We start from the raw sequence: 19,827 nt of genomic DNA, 5'->3' as shown, positions 1-19,827 counted from the left end.
TACTGGAGGGGTGAATCAGGAAATGAAACAGAGTTTGGGGAGGTTACTGCAAAGCATTCATTTCTGAGGCAAAGATAGAAAACCAGTGGACCCTGTTTAGGCGGATTTGAAACTAGCTGAGTGGTCAGATCCAAAAGGAGTAGCTATTAATGAATAATTCCATGTCAACTGGGAAGAATGTCTCAGAGAGGTAATATTAAATAAGGCAATACTACATAATGTAATGTAATGTGTTTTTTTTTGTTTCTTTCCCTTTTTTATTCTTGGTTTCAAAGAATGGATGGCTGGGAAAGGGAGGAAGGTAGAATATATTCAGAAATGAAAGTGATATAAAAACAAGGTTAGTAAAGCATAGAAAATTGGAAAGGGGGGAAGGGAAAAGGATGAGAAGTCAGCAAATGTTTGTTAAGTACATACAAATACAAAGCTGAAGACAGTCCTTGTTCTCAGGAAGTTTACATTCTCATGTGAAGAGATTTAAATGCCAAACAGAGGATTTTCTATTTGATCCTGGGTGTAACATGGAGTCCCTGGGGTGGACTGAGTAGGAACGGGGTGCCAAAGTCAGACCTGAGCTTTAGGGAGATCCCGTTGGCAGCTGAGGAGAGAATGGGCTAGACAGGGAGGAGAAGCTTGAGGCAGGGACAGCAGCCAGCATCAAGGTGGCCCTGGGTGAGTGGAGAGAGGGGGAGGTATAGGAGAGACATTGTTAAAAGTAGAGACAGTAGACTGGACATGTGGGCTGAGGTCAAGAGCGGGGTTGATGATGACTTTGAGGTTGTGAGCCTGAGTCACAGGGAAATCTGCTGGCGTCAACAGTAATAGGAAAATTGGGAAGAGGGGAAGGATTGGGAGCGGGGGTGGGGTGAAGATGAGCTCTGTCCTGGTTCAAAATAATAAATTTTGAAGATGGTGGAGAAAAGGCAAGGACTCACCTGAGCTGTCCCAAATTCTCCTCCAGACAGCTTTAAATAATGTCTTAAAACAAATTCTAGAGCAACAGAACCCACAAAAAGATGGGGTGAAACAAATTTCCAGCCCAAGACAACTTAGGAAGGTTGGCAGGAAAGGTCTGTTGCATCCAGGTGAGAGTGGAGCGCAGACTAACACAGTCTATCACAAGCTGTGCTCATGCAGACGAGGCCCCAGCAAACCAGCAGCAGGCCGTGGGGGTGACTGAATCAGGGGTGGCAGCAGCTGCTTCTGGACATCTCAGTCCACAGATCCTAAGTGGGTTGGACAACTGGTCAGAAGGAGATTAGAGGGGTCCCTTTGTTGGCACTGGGGGCAGAACTCTGGTGCATTGCCCATACTTGGATCTGGGTTTCAGTCTTGGGGTGAGGAGGAGCATTAGCACCCCAGAGCTTGTGGCTGCAGGGGAATAGGGACCAGGGTCACAGTTCCAAGGTGGAAAACAGTGCTTGTGGTCACTCACAGACCAGAGCACAGGCCAAGACAGTAGTAAACACACTTCTCTTTAGATCATACCACCTTGGAAGAACTGAAAACTTACTGAGTCCCAGAACTAGCTCTGAGAACAGCAGCAAGAAAGGCCTGAAGCTTGGAAGAGTACTCTCTCCACCCTGGGAGCAGAGCCCAACTTTAACATAGAGTTAAAAGTCAAGAAATAGGCAGGAAATGAACAAACAACAACAACAAAGAACCTGACCATAGAAAGTGACTATGGTGACGGGGAAAATCAAAACACAAACTCAGAAGATAAAGCCAAAACTGGTATATCCAAAGCCTCAAAGAAGAATGTGAATTAGTCTCAGGCCCCAAAAGAATTCCTGGAAGGGCTCAAAAAGGATTCTAAAAGTCAATTGAAGAGAGGTAGATGAAAAATTGGGAAAAGGAAGGAGAGTGATGCAAGAAAATAATGAAAAAAGGGTCAACAACTTGGTAAAGGAGGCACAAAAAAATGCTGAAGAAAATAACACCTTAAAAAACAGAATAGGTCAAATGGTGAGAGGCAAAAAAATCCATTGAAGAGAAGAACTCCTTAAAAAGCAGAATTGGCCAGAAAAAAAGGAGATTTGAAAGCTCACTGATGAAAATTATTCCTTAAATATTAGAACTGGGCAAGTAGAAGCTAATGACTCCATGAGACATCAAGAAACAATAAAACAAAATCAAAAGAATGAAAAACTAGAAGAAAGCGTGAAATATCTCATTGGAAAAACAACTGACCTGTAAAATAGATTGAGGAGAGATAATTTCAGAATTATTGGACCAGCTGAAAGCCATAATAAAAAAAAGGAACTGAGATATCATCTTTCAAGGAATTATTAAAGAAAACTGCCATGATATTCTAGAACCAGAAGGAAAAATAGAAATGGAAAACATGCACCAATCACCTACTGAAAGAGATACCAAAATGAAAACTCCCAGAAATATTATAGCCAATTTCCAGAGCTCTCAGATCAAGAAGAAAATGCTGCAAGCAGCCAGAAGGAAACAGTTGAAATATTGTGGAGCCACAGTTAGGATAACATAAGATTTAGTAGCTTCTACATTAAAGGATTGAAGGGGGAATATGATATTCTGGAGGGCAAAGGAGCTAGGATTATAACCAAAAATAACCTACTCAGCAAAACTGAGTATAATCCTTCAGAAGAAAAAATGGATATTTAATAAAATAGACAATTTCCCAGCATTCCTGATGAAAAGACCAGAGATAAATGGAAAATTTGACTTTCAAAAAAAAGAATCAAGAGAAGCATAAAAAGGTAAACAGGAAAGAGAAATCATAAGGGATTCAATAAATTTAAATTGTTTACATTCCTCCATGGGAAGATGATACTTGTAACTCCTAAGAACTTTCTCATTATTAGGGCAGTTAAAAGAAGTGTACATAGACAGAAGGCATGGATGTGAGTTGAATGTGATGAAATGATAACTAAAAAATAAAATTAAATGGTGAGAAAGAGGAATCGACTGGGAGAAGGGGAAAGGAAGAGGCAGAATGGGGTAAATTACCTCACATGAAAGAGGCATGAAAGAGCTTTTACAGTCGAGGGGAAATGAAGGAAGTAGGGAGAGTGCTTAAACCTTACTCTCATCAGAATTGGTTCAAAAAGGGAATAACATACACACTCAGTTGGGTATAGAAATCTATATCACTCCACAGGATGGTAGGAGGGGAAGCAGATAAGAGAAAGAAGGATGATGGAAGGGAGGGATGATTTGGGGAAGTGGTAGTTAGAGGCAAAATGCTTTTGAGGATGGACAAGGTGAAAAGAGAGAGAGAGAGAGTAGGACAAACGGGGAAACAGGATGGAAGGAAATACACAAGTAATCATAACTGTGAAAAAATTTTACAGCAAGTTGCTCTGATGAACACCTCATTTCTCAAATATTTAGAGAAATGAGTTAAATTTATAAAAATACAAGCCTTTCCCCATTTGATAAATGGTAAAGGATATGAGCAGGCAGTTTTCAGATGAAATATTCAAGGATATTAATAGTCATATTGCTCTAATTGCTGAAAAATTGCTCTAAATCACTATTGATTAGAGAAATGCAAATTAAAATTATTCTGAGATACCACCCCACACTTATCAGATTGGTTAATACGACAGAAAAGGAAAATGATAAATGTTGGAGGGGATATGGGAAAATTGAGACACTAATGCATTATTGGTGGAGTTGAGAACTGATCCAACCATTCTGGAGAGCAATTTTGGAACTATGCCCAAATGGTTATAAAACCATGCATATAACCCTTACAGTCCAAAGAGATAAAAAAAGACATAAAAGAAAATGACCTATTTGTACACAAATATTAATAGCAGCTCTTTTAGTTGTGGCAAAGAATCGGAAATGGAGGGGATGCCTATGAATTGGGAAATGGCTGAACAAGTTGTGGTATATCATTGTGATGGAATACAATTGTGCTATAAGAAATGATGAGCAGGATGCTTTCAGAAAAACCTGGGAATATTTACATGAACTGATGCAAAGTGATACGAGCAGAACCAGGAGAACATTGTACACAGTAACAGCAATATTGTTAACAATGATCTATTCTGAATAACTTAGCTATTCTAAGCGATACAATGACCTAAGACGATTCTGAAGGGCTTATGATGAAAAATGCTACCAACTTCCAGAGAAAAAAACTGATGGAGCCTGAATGCAGATTGAAACATGCTTTTTGCTTTCTTTATTTTTCTTGTTTATTTTTATCTGTGTTTTATTTCACAACACGACCAATATCAAAATATGTTTTGCATAACAGCAGATATATAACCTATATCAAATTGCTTTCCTTCTCAATGAGGGGGTAGGGGAGGGAGAGAATTTGGAATTCAAAAAATTTTTAAAAAATGAATGCTAAAAATTGTTTTCATATTTAATAGGAGAAAAATAAAATATTAAATAAATATATATATTTTTAAAAAGTCCTGACATTCAGGAAGTGAAATGCAGAAAGGAATAAAAAAATGAAGTAAAAAAATCAACTTCACAGATACAAGATGGGAAAGGCTTGGTTAGGATTTGTCAAAAAACAAAACAAAACAAAACAAAACAAAACAAAACACCAACCAAACAGAAAACACTCAAGGGATTTCAGAGGCCTGCAAGTTCAACATGAATCAAAAGTATAAGGTGGCTACTGAAAGAACTTAATTCCTCCTTGGGCTGCACTGAGAGGGCACAGCTTCCAGGAAGAGTGGGGTTCCTCTGCACTGTCCAGTCATGCCACTTTTGGTACCAAATTTAAGGAAGGTAGCATTCCAAGATGGCAAAGGCTCAAGAGCTGTCTTCAACTATCTGAAGGGATGCCACGGCCAAGAAGGCAGAATGGATTGCAAAGAGGCAAATGTCGGCTCAGCGTGGGGGAGAACACGCCCAGAATGAGAGCTGTCCCAGAGTAGAACGGGACCTCCCATGGTTGGCTCCTTGCCAATGTCTCCCCTCTCAGAGATCTCACCCGCCATGCTCTGCACTGGGCACCTTCCTCCTCCTTAATGACTACATTTTAAGTGCTATCTTCCCCCCCTTAGAATGTAAGCTTGTTGAGGGAAGGAACAGGACTCTTATGCTTTCTGCTTGTATTTGTATCCCCAGCATTTAGACCAACACCTGGCACATAGTAAACGCTTAATAAATGCATGTTGCCTGCCTGCCTTGAAAGGTAGGAGTTTTGGTTCAAATGGGTACACTCAAACAAAAGCTGGATGACTAGCTGTTGGAGACTACAGGGCTTTGGAAAAGTCCCTTATAAAGCAGAAATTTTGTGGTTTTCTGCGAGGGTCGTCCTCTCCCAGAGCATCATGGAAGGTGTAGTCCTAGCCCTTTGCCACTGCTTCGTGGAAGGTGCAGTGGGCCTTATTACCCAAAGCATCATGGGAGGTGTAGTTCTCCCTCTAGCATCATTGGAAGCATAGCTCTCATGTGTTATGGCATCATGGGAAATGTAGTCCTCCCTCTTCCAAGCATCATGCTCCATTTTGGAGGTGTAATGCCCGTGGAAGGGGTATGGCCAATCCCAAGCTCAGGGCAGGCCCATCAAGGGCCACCCAGAAGACCTGGTTCTAGCATTCTAGGCCCCATCCCTTCTTGTTCCTTTCCTCCAGGCCCTGGCTCTCTAGATCCCCTTCCACAGCCTCATCTGGGCCCAGATCCCCTTACTAGGGGCAGTGCCAAAGAGACGTGTTGGGGTTTTCTGGCCTCTGAACTCCTCCCCCCAAGCCTTTACCCAGTCCTGCCTTCACTACCCAGTAGGTTCATCAGTCAATCAGTCAGCTGATGCTCGGCCTCTGACTTTGAAGGCCTGGGTCTGCTACCGGGCTAGGACTGGAGGGAGACAAGGGGGTTTAGACTCTGCAATTCACACAAAACCTTCTGTCAGATACAAAACCTTAAATTATGATGGGAGGGTGGGGGTAGGGAGCAGGATGGAGCTGGGTCAAGCCCCCTTGGCAGGGGTCAAGTTCACGGTCAGCAGCATGAGAGGCAGGCTGAGGGTAAGAGAGGTGGGGAAAAGCCCGGGTCCTGTTCCCTTCGATCGGGAATTTGCGTCTCGGGCCGCATTATTGCATTCGCTGGCGAAGCAGCAGAAGGTTTGTGGCTGGGCCAGGTCGAAGAAGATGGCAGCCAGATGGGGAGCCTGGCACCAGATGGGGGCCACGCAGCCTCGGACGGTGTAGCCGGGACCCCAGTGTTCTGTGGCAGAGCAGAGGGAGGAGGAGGGGAAAAAGAGGGGCTCAGCCATCAATCCCGACTCTGCCCAGGGTTCCTACACTGTCCTTTGCTCCCTGGGATTCAAACCATTACCAAGTACCCTGTGCCTTGGGATGGAAATAGTGGGAGTGTGGGAGTTCGTGTGTGTGTGTGTGTGTGTGTGTGTGTGTGTGTGTATGAGAATGAGTATAAGTATATATATATGGAGTGTACATGAGTGTGGCTGTGTGTGTGTGTATGTATATCATTGTGTGTGTGTATGTGTATGTGTGTTTGTGTGTGTGTATGAGAGAGTGTGTATGGGTATAATGAGTATGAATATGGGAGTGTACCTGAGTGTGGCTGTGTATGTGAATGTGTGTGTGCGTGTGAGTGTATGTATGAGAGTATGTGTGTGTGAGTGTGTATTTGTGTATGTATGAGAGTGTGCGTATGGATGTGAGGATGGATATTGGAGTGCACCTAAGTGTGGCTGTGTGTGTGTGTGTTGGGGGGCTCTCACTAGCCCCTGTCACCCATCCCTCTCCAGGAGCTCCTCCCTTCACATGATACAGGGATTCTGCTGGACCACGGGGCTGCTGCTGAAATCTTTTCTCAGCCTGAAGGTCTAGGATTCTGTTGGTCTTCAGGCCTCCCTTAGGGGGTCAAATGATCCTGGCCCCTTAGGGGTCATCTGGTCCAGGTCCTCGCTTTACTGGGGAGGCAGCTGAGGCACAGGGGCACACAGCTAGGAAGTCTCAGAGGCAGGATCTGAACTCGGGTCTTCCTGATGGCAAGCCCAGTGCGCTATCTGATGAACTAGGTGGGCTCCAATTCTTCCTTCCACTCTGGGAAATCTCAGCCCATAGGAAGTGTTGCCCTCCCCTTCTCTCATAAGAAGTTACTCCTCCCTCTCATAGGAATTCCTGACTCAGTTTCCCCATCTTGTAATGAAAGGTTTGTACTGGAGGATCTCTAAAGGTATGCCCTGCCCCTTAATCCTGTGTCCTTCATGTCCCCTTCCCCAGCCCAGGGGTCCTTACTGTGGGTGCCGGTGACTTCAAAGCACCGATTCATAGGACCTTGACAGGCTGTGACGGCCGTCTCCTCCGGGGAGCAGCCGTGGGTGCCGTTCCCCTCACAGCTGTGACACTGGAGGCCATTCACGGGGTAGTCAGAGAGTTTCGTCACTGGGGGACAATGAGTGAGAGAAGGAGAAGAGCAGATGGGTCCTCGTCCTCGAGTCCTCCAGAAGCTAACTGCCTGCACCTCCCAGGGCCCGTCCCTTCCCTCCAGGCACTCTTCGGACCCTGCAGTGGCCCAGGCCAGCCTGCTCTTCCTTCCTCCCCCTTCCTCCTCCCTCCTCCCTCCTCCCTCCATCCCTTCTCCCTTCTCCCTTTTCCCTTTGCTCACTTGGGCCATGGATACACTGGCTATGGTTGCAGCATTTCAAGAAGTGAAAAGTGTCTTTGTTATGGAAGCCAACGGGGCCTGGACAGTCCGGAAAATTCCCGCAGCCGCGCACATAGCGCTCGTCCAGGGAGCCCTCTGTGGAGGCCACACAGGATGGATCAGTGATGGGCAGGACACTCGAGAGGAGCAGTGATGGGGGACACTCAGGCAGGGAGAGTAGAGGAGAGGATAATTAGGGAGGGGCCTACTGATGAGTATGGGAGGGGGCAGGGGCTGCATTCACCTTCAAGATTGCTTTGGGAAATCCGCTCTATGCACTGGTCCGTGGGCTCTGGGCAGCGAAGGGGCAGGGCCCGACCACGTTCACAGCTCTGGTCAGAGGACGCACAGGACTGACACTCTAGGGTCCGAGCCCCAGGGAAAGTAGGGGAGGGACCTGAATTGGAGAGAGGGAAAAGGGTAACTCTCCTGGCCCCAGGTGTGAGGTGGGGGGGAGAGAAAGAGAGAGAGAGAGACACAGGGAGAGACAGAGAGAAAGACAGAGACAGAGAGACAGAGACAGAGAGAAATAGAGAGACAGAGAGAAAGACAGAGACAGAGAGACAGAGACACACAAACACAGAGAGAAAGTCAGAGACAGACAGACAGACAGAGACAGAGAGACAGAGATACAGGGAGACAGACAGACAGAGAGAGACAGAGATGGAGACAGAGACAGAGAGAGAGATAGAGAGACAGAAAGACAGAGAGAGACAGAGACAGAGAGAGATAGAGAGACAGAAAGACAGAGACAGAGAGACAGAGACACACAAACACAGACAGAGAGAAAGACAGAGACAGACAGACAGAGACAGAGAGAAAGACAGAGACGGAGACAGAGAGAGAGAGAGATAGAGAGACAGAGAGAAAGACAGAGACAGAGACACACATACACAGACAGAGACAGAGATACAGGGAGACAGACAGACAGACAGAGACAGAGAAAGACAGAGACAGAGAGAGATAGAGAGACAGAGAGAAAGACAGAGACAGAGAGACAGAGACACACATACACAGACAGAGACAGACAGAGATACAGGGAGACAGACAGACAGAGACAGAGAAAGACAGAGACAGAGAGAGATAGAGAGACAGAAAGACAGAGACAGAGAGACAGAGACACACATACACAGACAGAGAGAGACAGAGATACAGGGAGACAGACAGAGACAGAGAAAGACAGAGATGGAGACAGAGACAGAGAGAGAGATAGAGAGACAGAGAGAAAGACAGAGACAGAGAGAGAGATAGAGAGACAAAAAGACAGAGACAGAGAGACAGAGATACACATACACAGACAGAGAGAGACAGAGATACAGGAAGACAGACAGACAGACAGAGACAGAGAAAGACAGAGATGGAGACAGAGACAGAGAGAGAGATAGAGAGACAGAGAGAAAGACAGAGACAGAGAGACAGAGATACAGGGAGACAGACAGACAGAGACAGAGAAAGACAGAGACGGAGACAGAGGAGTAGAGTGGAGGCTGAACGATGAAGACAGAGACGGTATGTGGACAGCCCTCCCTCCCCCCTTTTACAGTGGGTGGCTCAGGACCTGGGAGCCATGACCACACCTGCCCCTCCTGGCCTGCCCATGCCCCAGCCCTGCTCATGATCTCTCTGGCCTCTGTCCCAAGGCTCCCCCCACCTGAGCTCTTTCCTGCTCCTCCCTTCTCATCTGGGGTCATCAATCCTCAGGATTATTTAAGGACCACATCTCCCAGGAAATCATTCTCAACAGACCTCCCCTAACACCTTGCATCCCCCAACCACAGCAAGGGAACTTTCCTGGCCCTGAATTTATGTGTTTTATGACTTCCCTGCCTGACTTCTCCACCCTAAGCTCTGTTCTAAGATCTAAGGTTCTAAGGTTCTTTCCAGCTTTGACAATCTATATTTTTTCTTCTCAGGTCCTCCCCAGCACAGGCTTTCCAGGTTCTAAGATCCTTCTCAGCTCTAACCACTTATGTTCTGGGCTCTCAGGTCCCTCCCACAGGCCTGTCATTCCATGTTCTATGGTCCCTCCCGGCTCTGACAGTCTCCAGGTTCCCTTCCAGCCATTACAATCCGTGTTCTGCATTCCAGGAGCCCTTCTAGCTCTGACTCCTCCCTCCCGAATGGCTCGGGGCCAGCTGGCCAGGGTCCTACTCACGGGGGTCTGGTTGATTGCAGAGGTCAAAGTCACACACGGTCTCCTTCAGCATGATTATCTCCTGGCTCGTTCGGTAGGACATGGAGCTGTTGTCCTTCCCGGTCACAGCGCAGCCCCTCAGCACCACCTCCAGCTCCTGGCCTCCTGGGGGGACGATATGGGCAGGGGTGCCTAAGCCGTGCTGGGCCTCCTCAGCCTCCCTGGAGCCCAGGCTCCTTCTGGTAGCCAGCCCAGAGGACACTGGCATTTAGCCACAAGGCTTTGCATGCTTAGCTTGCTTCTCTGATTGGAAGCTTCATGAGGGCAGGCCCTGTGGCAAGTACAGTGCTCTGCACACAGTAGGTGCTTAATAAATAGCTGCAGGATAATAATAATAACTTAGCATTTATATGGCGCTTTACTAATATCTCCTTTGATCCTCACAACTCTGAGAGGTAGGTGTTATTATTCCCATTTTATAGATGAGGAAACTGAAGCACAGTGAGGTTCCATCAGGGTCACACAGCTAGGAACTGTCTGAGGCCAAATTTGACTGGTCTTGCCGATTCCAGGTCTTGTGCTCTATCCACTGTACCACCAGATGAATAAATGTCTCATCCTCCTACTAGACACAAGGGCAGGGGTGTATGTCACTAACTTTAATGTCTTCCTCAGAGCTGAGCACAAGTCTCAGCCCGCAGCAGGGCTTAATAAATGTCTGTGCATTGAATGAATAAATAAATGTCTTCTCTCCCTCTGGGACTGTGAGTTCTCTCTGGGCTGGCGTGGGGTTCTATCTAGAATCTATATCTCTCCCAGTCCTGAGCACGGGCTCTGTCCACAGTAGAATTGCTTAATAAATATTTATTTTAAAAATAAGTTTAAATAAATATGACTCTCCAAACCCATTCACTGGGGAGGAAAGAAGCACGAGCATGTATGCCTGGGTTAGAGGTAGGAACTGAGGCCCCGAGATGGAAGGTTATAAAATGGGTCTTAGCTCACATCTCCCAAGCACTCATTCAGGGCAGCTACGTCATCGGGCCATTGTGGGGCATCACCTCCGACCTTCACCCAGGTTTGACTGGAACTTGATAACTGCCCATTAAAGGCAGGTGAGCAGGGAGAATAAAGGATTCCCGAAGGAAAACAAGACAAGGTCAGAACAAAGAAGGAGAAGGGTTTGAAGAGGCAAAGGGGAATCCTGACCCGTGCCAGGAAGGTAGGAAGACATGACAGGAGAAAGGGAAGGGCAACGGATGCTTGGAATCATGTAATGGGTGGGAAGCTTTTCTTCTACAGGGCAGAGATGGGCTGTCCATGGGGAAAGTGGCTTCTTGGGTTTCTAGGAATGGTGATATTCATCCCTAGGGTGAATGAGGAGACGAAAGACAGGAAGAAAAGGGGGAGAAGAATGATGGTTGGTGCTTCCTGGTTTGTTTGTTTTTTTCCTTAGTGCTTTCCTTCTGAGAATCTTGCTAGGGGTGCTAATATTCAGAATGAGCTGATGTAGGTAAGGAAGGTGGCTGTGTGTGGATATGGGTGCTAAGCATCCTGGGAAGATTTCTGTGAAGGGAACCAGAAGAACAATTGATAAATAACAACATGGTAAGAACCAAAGAACTTTGAAAGACTTCAGAACTCTGATCAACGCAATGAGAAACCATGACTCCAGAGGGCTGATGATGAAGGTGACAGAGAGGGGACAGGTTCAAGATTTGGAAAAGAGACATACATTTTTGGGACATGGACAATATAGGAATTTGTTTTTCTAGACTATTAGTATTTGTTCTAAGGATTTTCTTTTTTTTTTTAATTTTAGGGGAGAGTAGGAAGGGGAGAAAATAAATTCTTGTTCATTGAAAAATAGAATAAAATGGAGGGGAAAAACCATATGGCAGGGAAAGACAGCTACTAAGGAATGAATAGGAGGGCCACTGTCCAGGTTGGATGGGGTCATGATATCTAACAACAAAAGGCAAGTAACGCTTAATTTGGATTTTGCCTGTTTTCTTTGTCAAGGAACAACCTTTCTGGACTACAAAGGACAGACTGAAAGTGAAAGTTTTACCCAAGAAAAGTAAGGAGAAAGGAAAAGAGAAACTAGCTACCTTTGAGGAAGACAAATTCCCTGGCTGAGATGAGCTCTAGCCTTAAGTACTGAACAGGATGGTGGGTGGGTGGGATGGCCCAGCCCCTCACTGCTAGGGATCTTTTAAAAGATGGTGGACAAAAGTGAAGTGTCCCAGGCTTGGAAAAGGGCAAAAGTCATCCCAAGATTATGAAAAACTGGAATCTGCCAACTATAGACCCTTGACCTTAACTCTGATTCTAGAACATACCATGAAAGAGGGAGTTAGGGAAAAATTAGAAAAAGCCATGATCACTGGGGTGGTTTCCATGAGACTGGGAAATCACTTGAAGCTGACTTGATTGTCTTTTTTACAGGATTACTAAACTGGGAGATCAAAGAAATGCATTAAGTAGTACTCACCTAGATTTTTAGCAAAATGCTTGACACAGTAACTCTGGAAATGGAAAAACATTTACTAAATGGACTGTGTTAAGGTCTAGGGATACATATAGAAAAGTGAGTCAGGTCCTGCTCTCACAGAGCTCATCTCCTAATGGGGGAGAAAATTATGGAAGAGAGCTTGTATTTCGTGTTTAGTTCAAGGCAGATGGCAAAGTGAGATTGTACTTAGAGAAGTAGGAGGGCAGATGGCAGGGCCCAGAGGAGCCTGGGGAGCAGTGGCAAGGCAGATGGTCCCTACCAAGAGGACAGTGGATCCCAGGGTTAGAGTGAGGTGGGGCTCTGGAAAACTGGGCAGAGGTGAGGATGTGAGAGGCATCCTCTGATCTGCTGGGAACCGGGAAGCAAGACAATGAGGAGGGCACTCTTCTTAGAGGTGGCTGGTCCATCAGAAAGACACGGACGAGATGAATTGGAACCTATTAAAATGGCTAGTCCCATCGATAAAGAGAATGAGGTAGGCAGAGGTTAAGTGCCTTGTCCAAGGTCACACAACTAGGAATGAGCTGAGGGAGGATTTGAACTCCAGACTCCAGGCCTGGTGCTTCATCCACTGCCCAATCCTAGTTGCCTCAGTGAGTCAGGACCTCCAATGACCTAGATAGGCTGTGTGATATGATGGGAAAACAAGTAGATGTGGCATCAGAAGAAGTGGGTTTGGGTTCTAGCTCTTCTTTCTACTAATAGTGAAATCTTGGCCAAGTCACTTCCCAATCTGGGCCTCAGTTTCTTAATCTTTCAAATGAGGAGGGTGACCTCTGAGATCCCTAAATCCATGAGTCCATGGATACTGGGCCTAACTCTACAGCATTTAGCAAAGACGGATGTAAAGGTTATACGTGGAGACAAAAAAAATCAGCTAAGTTTAAGTTGGAGGGAGCTTGGTCAGACAGGCTTTTGTCTGCCAAACATTTGGGGGATTTACTGGACTGCCAGGGCGAGATGAGCCATTAGTGTGACTTGGCAGCCACAAAAGCCAAAGATGATGGGTTGGAGAGGCCTAGTTTCCAGAAGGAGGGGGGTGATGTTCCCACCCTTAATTAGGACCACATTTTGGGTACTGTGTCCAACTCTGAGCACAATTTAAGAAGGACATTGGAAAGTGGCCAGTGGAGAGCGAGAGGATGGCTAGGGGCTGTTGAGTCCCTGACACAGGAGAATCAGATGGGACTGAGAATTGATGGACCTGGAGATGTTTAACCTGGAAAGAGAAACTTGGTCAAGTATTTGAAGGCTTGTCATGTGGAAGAGGGATTAGGTTTGTTCTGTCTGGCCCCAAAGGGCGGGACTAGGAGTGAGACTTTAGTCCTGTACGGACAAACCTCCTAGCTATTAGGCATTCCTTGGCAGAAAGGGCTGCCTCTGGGAGCAATAATCCAATCAGTCAACAAGCATTTATTAAGTACCCACTGGATATAAGGCACTGTGCCAAGTGCTCAAGATGCAAAGGAAGGCAAAAAAAAAAAATAACAAAACTCAGTCTCTACCCTGAGGAGCTCATAGTCTAATGGGAGAAAACCACATGCAAATAACCATATACATACAAGATATTTAGAGTGTAAATGGAAGGTAGCCTCAGAGGGAAGGGATGGGATGGGAGGATAAGAGACCAAGGAAGATGCCCTGTAGAAGGTAGGATCTGATCTGAGTCTTGAAGGAAGCCAGGAAGTGGGAGGGAGGAGGCAGAGAATTTCCAGGCATAGAGGACAGCCATTGGAAAGTCTGGAGAAGGAATGGCTTGTTGAAATACAGTATGGAAGCTAGTGTCACTGGATTGTAGAGTATGTGGTGGGGGAATAAGGTGTAGGAAGACAGGAAAGACAGAAAGATGCCAGGGTTATTATTATTATTATGTAAATAGAGGTTAAGTGACCTGCCGAGGGCCACATAGCCAGTGTGTGAGGCTAGATATGATCTCAGGTGTTCCCGACTCCAAGTCCAAAGCTCTATTCTAGAAAGGTTAGAGAAACCCCAAGCTGGGAAACTCAGTGAAGAAGGAACTGGGAAAGGAGAAAGAGAAGAGGAAGAGAAACATTCCACGACATCATCAGGGGTAGAGGGAGAAGGGGAGAAGCGGAGAAAGACCCAGAGTCCAGAAGATTATGGAGGAAGGAGGTTGGGATGGCCTGGATGTTTTATCAAGGATTTATTTTTTCAGAGTAGGTCCTTCCAATTTTTAAGATCCTGTGAGGCAAATTTAAATCCAGGAATGATACCTAGGCTTGGTAGATTGGAAAGAAGGACTTAGTATGACTCTGGAAGGTTACAACTTTTTGAAAAGGAGTCAAATAGCTAAAAAAGGAGGCAGGTAGCATTGCATATTAAGACATTTTTTTTTTTACACAAGGAAATCCAGGGACCAGTGACGGGGAAGCAAGATGAAGAACTTTAGAATAGAGATTTAAGAGGCTGAAATAGAAATCAGAAGTGATGCAGTCAGATAGAGACCATCAGGATAGAAGGGAGAAATGGATGAGAAGTTTGAGAAGTAGCCTGCTAGCCCTCCGGGGAGGATTGCTACATGAGTTAGAGGGGGTAGAAATCTTTGAAACTGGCTAAACTCTGTCTGGACCTGGGGATACTCTCCCTCCTTATCTCTGCCTCTCAAAGTCCCTCCATGGCCTCAAAGGCTGCCTCCTACAGGAAGCCTCCCCTGCTTCTTCCCCTTGTTAGTGTTCTCCCTGAACCCCTGAAATTACTTGGGACTCGGTGTTTCTTCATTGGTGTACATGCTATTTGGTGCTGAGGACACTAGATGGCACAATGGATAAGAGTGCTGGCACAAGTCAGGAAGACCCGTGGAAGACATTTTCCAACTGTGTGTGTAATCTTGGGCAGGTCACTTAACCTCTCTGTGCCTCATTTTCTCATCTGTAAAATGGGTCTAATAAAAGCACCAGCCTCCCAAGATTGTTGAGAGAATCAAATAAGATATTTGTAAAGTGCTTTGCAAGCCTTAAAAGTGAATTCACAGCTGGTAAGTGATCGGTTGATCAACTCCTTTCTCTGAACTTCAGAGACTTAACGGTCTTCTAGCTCATATCTGTTACGATTGCCAGTTTACAAACTGGCGTTTACAGACCGGAAAGACAGCGATGGAGCCAAGTTCAGAGAAGAGGGCAGGCTCAAGGCACAGGTGTGAAGAGGGTTAGTGTAGGCAAGGAACCATGCCAATTTCTGAGATAAGTCAGACAGCTGGAGTGCCAAGAATTGGGTTCCGATCCTAGCTCCTCCCCGGCTTGCTGTGTGACATCTGGCAAAAACTCTTTTCTTTGGGCCTCAGATTTCCCTTCTAGAAGGTGAAAGGTGGAAGGGATGATAGCTAAGGCCTTCCAGTGTCCACATTCTAAGAATTTTTTTTTTAGGCAATTGGGGTTGCCTCTTCACACTTGTGCCTTGAGCCTGCCCTCTTCTCTGAACTTGGCTCCATCACTGTCTTTCCGGTCTGTAAACGCCAGTTTGTAAACTGGCAATTGTAACAGATTTGAGCTAGAAGACCGTTAAGTCTCTGAAGTTCAGAGAAAGGAGTTGACCAACCGATCACTTACCAGCTGTGAATTCACTTTTAAGGCTTGCAAAGCACTTTACAAATATCTTATTTGATTCTCTCAACAATCTTGGGAGGCTGGTGCTATTATTAGACCCATTTTACAGATGAGAAAATGAGGCACAGAGAGGTTAAGTGACCTGCCCAAGATTACACACACAGTGTGTAACTTGCCCAGGGTCACCCAGCTAGCAAGTGTCGAGTGTTTGGTCTGAGGTCGGATTTGAACTCTCGTCCTCCTGACGTCAGGGCCGGTGCTCCATCCACTGCACCACCTAGCTGCCCCTCGAATTTTTTTTAAAGGGCCCTGGGCAGCGTGAGCTCCGGAGGAGATGCAGAGCATTTAGGGTGAGATAAGGCCTCTTCCCTAACCTCAAGGAGACTCCAAGTCTGTCACTTAGCTCCAAGAGCTCATAAAAGTCGACCTTCCCTTTCATCATAGTAGTTCCCTCTTATCACAAAACGAAGCCTACGGGCTGGTCCAAACTGAGCTGGTTCTCAGCATGCCCCCCCCCCCCCCCCCCCCCTCCCCTTCCCCCCCCCTTCGTATTTTCATCTCCTCTGGGCTTTGCAGGATTCTGCGTTCAAGGCCTTTGACGTTCTGCTTCTGTTTCTACGTGACTGTGTAACCTCGGGCAGGTTCTCCTAGCCCCGAAGACATGCTAAGGGACCTGGGAGGGTTTTTCAGTTTCACAGAGTGTCAAATGGACTCGCACGTTTTCTTTGCTTTACAGGGACCTTCTAGAGACAAGTGCCTGCCCTCCCCATCTCCCTCGAGGGAGGGAAAGGGCCAGTTTGGCACGCATCCCGGCTCTCACCTCTCCAGCGGTTGTAGTGCACGGTGGTTCTGCACAGCTCCTGCCCTGGGATGCACGTCTCGATCGTGCAGTCCCCACGGCTCTCGCAATGGTGACAGCGCAAGCACGAGGAAACTGGGGAGACAAAGGGGCGAGGTCGCTGAGGGAGGCACTCGGGCGTCCTATAGGTGCGGTGGGTCTGGGGGAAGCTGGTGCCACTCGCCAAGTGTCGAATTCAGTCTCCGCCCCCACATTCCATTGCCCCCACCCTCCGACGTGATCCCTGCTGCTCTGTGCCCACCTCCCTCGAGGTCACTCCCCTCAGCTTCGGCTCCCCATCCCTACCCTCTCGCTGTCCCCCCCCCCCCCCCCCACCTAGCTGCCATCCCTGCCCCTTCGCGTGGCTTCTCACCTGCGTTCTATCCCTGCCCCGGGCACGAGCGTCCCCCAGACCCACCGCACCTGTATTCTAGACCCATCCCTATAGGCGCCTATGCCAGCTGCTCGTCCCCCCCAGGCCGCTTCCTGTCCTGCTCCCTCCCGACCCCCACCCCTCGGCCCACAATGTTTTCCCCTGACCATCCCCCTCCCTCCAGCACTGTGAGCCCCTTCTAGCTTTACTCATCCCTCCAGCCGCGTTTCCCTCCGGTTGCTCATACCCCTTCCCCTCCTCCCCCGCCCCGGTAGTGCTTCCTTCCCTTACTTCACCCAGCTTGACTAAGTTCCTCTTTGTCAGGTTTCCCAACTTCAAATCTGAATTCAAAGCGAGCTAGGGGAAGATGTGGCAGAGCGGTTACCCCCTTCTGAAGAGAAAGAACAAGCTTCCCGTCCTTTCCCAGGCCCTCGGGCCCCTGTCGGACCCCTCACGTCTCCAGCTCCCTCGGGGACTGCCTCTTCCCCACCACGTCAGTCCGTTCTGGCCTCTTCCTGTTCCCATTCTCCACCTCTCCCTATAGCTGTGTCTCAGTTTCTCCGAGTCTGTCAGAATCCATCCGAGCCGGAAAGACATTCAACGCCTTGCTCGGCCATTCACTCCCTGTGACAAACCGGAGAAGTCACTTCCCTCCCTGGGCCTCAGTTTCCTCATCTGTAAAACAGGGACGTTGGACTGCATAGTCTCTGCTGGCCCTTACAACCCCAGATGTAGGATCCTATGAGACCCTGAATGAGGGAGTGCTTATCCCCGAGCGTCTGCCTCTGCTTGCCTCTCCTCCTTTTTCTCTACCCCGTTCCCCTCTTTTTCTTTCTTCATATGCCTCTTAGCCTCTGCCTCTAGGTCCTTCCTCGGAAGAAGAATGAGAACAAGGCTATTTTTTTTTCTCCCTGCCTTACTTTGCCACTTTCTCCCAAACTCCAGAATCCCCTTCCCAGACTCCTCTGGGTTCCCTACCTTGAGCCTGGGCAGCAGCCAGCAACAGGAGACTCAGGGTCAGCGCCCTCATGTCCAGTAAACTGTAAGCTCTTCTGTCTCTCTACACCCGGACTGAGCCAGGGATGATGTTTCCACCCCTTGAGGGAGATTTCGACATTACTCCGATGGGGCCAGCTCCTCCCTGAGGCCCCAGGAACTCCCCCTCCCCGCCCCCGATGGCTCATTCTTTAGCTCTCTGATGTGTCTGTCCCTGTAGCTCCATTAGTCTGTCTCTACCTTTCTGTCTCAGGCTTTCTCTTTCCATCTATCTCAGACTATCTCTGTCTCTGTCTGTCTCTATCACTGTGTCTCTATGTCTCCCTAGATTTCTTTCCTCATCTTTTAGCCTGTGTTTTTTGCTCCCTGTGTTCTTCTTTCTCCGTCTCTGCCTCCACTTGCGCCTGTCTTTCCCTGTATTTCTTTTACTATATATCAATTTGCTTTCTTTTTTACTAAATATCACTCTGTCTTGTCTTTCCTTATGTCTCTGTCTCCTCCGTCTTAAACTCCATGTCTCTCTCATTGTTTCCCAGTCTGGAATCAGGAAGACCTGAATTCAAATCTAGCTTGAGACACTTCCTAGCTGTGTGACCCTGTGTGGGCAAGTCAATTAATTTGTTTGCCTCAGTTTTTATCAACTGTAAAATGGGAATAATAAAAGCACCTATTCTGAACCTTTCTTTTTTTTACTAAATATCACTCCGTCTTGTCTTTGCTTATGTCTCTGTCTCCTCTGTCTTAAGCTCCATGTCTCTCTCATTGTTTCCCAGTCTTTCTTCTTCTTTTCTTCTTCTTCTTCTTCTCTTTCTTCCTCTCTCTCTCTCTCTCTCTCTCTCTCTCTCTCTCTCTCTCTCTCTCACACACACAATCTGCCTGTCCTTAACCCTCTCTGTCTCTGTGCCTTTACGGGGGGAATCTATGCCTGGGATTCCCTCCCTGCTCACTTCTGCCTCACAGCAATTCTTGCCTTCCTTTGAAACACCCATCAAGGATTAAGTAAGATAACATTTGTAAATATTTGAAACACCTATCAATGATTAAGTAAGATAATATTTGTAAATATTTGCAGTGTCTGGCACATTATAGGTGTTTATTCCCTTCTTCCTCCCTTCCCTACAGGGAATGTTATCTATGTATCTCAGTTTGTTTCTCCGTATCTCTCAGAGTCGCTGCAATTTGTTTGCTTTTTTTTCTTCCATATTTCCCCCATCAATCTCTCAGTCTATCGTTCCCTGTGTCTCTCAGTCTATTTCCCCTATGTCTATCTTTCTTCCTCTCCATGTCTCTGTCTCTCCCCAGGTCTCTCCATCTGTCTCCACTTGTATCTCTGTTTTTCAGCCTCTATCTCTCCATCATGAAAATTGTGACGAGCCCTGGACCTACTGTAACACACACTGAGTCAGGAACAGCACCAAATGGCCTCCTCAGCCAGTGTGAAGGCCCCAGACTGCCGATACTGGATGGGTGACTGACTGACTCACACTGGGCCGGGCCAGCTCCACCCTAGCCACTTACAGGACTCAGATTCCTAGCCCTAAGGATCTTTGCACCTAATAGGAAAGCCCTTAAGAAAAAGAGAAACTTACAGGGAGAAGCAGACATGGGAGAAGGAGGAATGGATTTATGGAGCTACATCTTGGAGCTGAGACTCTGTCCCTATGTGGATGGGTATCAGGTAGGGTGTGGTACTAGAGGCTGAGTCAGGGCTCTGGCTCTCTGAATTTCCCCCCAGGAAGTGACCTCAGCTTTGGCTATTCCAGGCCAGGCATGTGTCACCCAGACCCT

The 19,827-nt window shown here is 47.1% G+C and overlaps 1 protein-coding gene across 1 annotated transcript; it reads right to left on the bottom strand.

Annotated features, from left to right (window-relative positions):
* Window positions 1-4,341: 4,341 nt before the first annotated feature.
* Window positions 4,342-18,138, bottom strand: PLAUR (plasminogen activator, urokinase receptor). The gene is given in 8 exon segments (XM_027858136.1): window positions 4,342-5,926; window positions 5,929-6,171; window positions 7,212-7,358; window positions 7,582-7,716; window positions 7,865-8,017; window positions 9,776-9,919; window positions 16,653-16,766; window positions 18,022-18,138. Coding segments are annotated over 8 exon segments (1,047 nt in total). The 5' UTR covers window positions 18,074-18,138; the 3' UTR covers window positions 4,342-5,867.
* Between the last annotated feature and the right edge of the window lie 1,689 nt (window positions 18,139-19,827).

This window comes from Vombatus ursinus, unplaced genomic scaffold (assembly GCF_900497805.2).
Source record: "Vombatus ursinus unplaced genomic scaffold, bare-nosed wombat genome assembly UNPS02012758.1, whole genome shotgun sequence".
NCBI classification, from domain to species: domain Eukaryota; kingdom Metazoa; phylum Chordata; class Mammalia; order Diprotodontia; family Vombatidae; genus Vombatus; species Vombatus ursinus.
The sequence above is the reverse complement of the archived record's forward strand: the minus strand, read 5'-3'. Positions and strand labels throughout refer to the sequence as shown.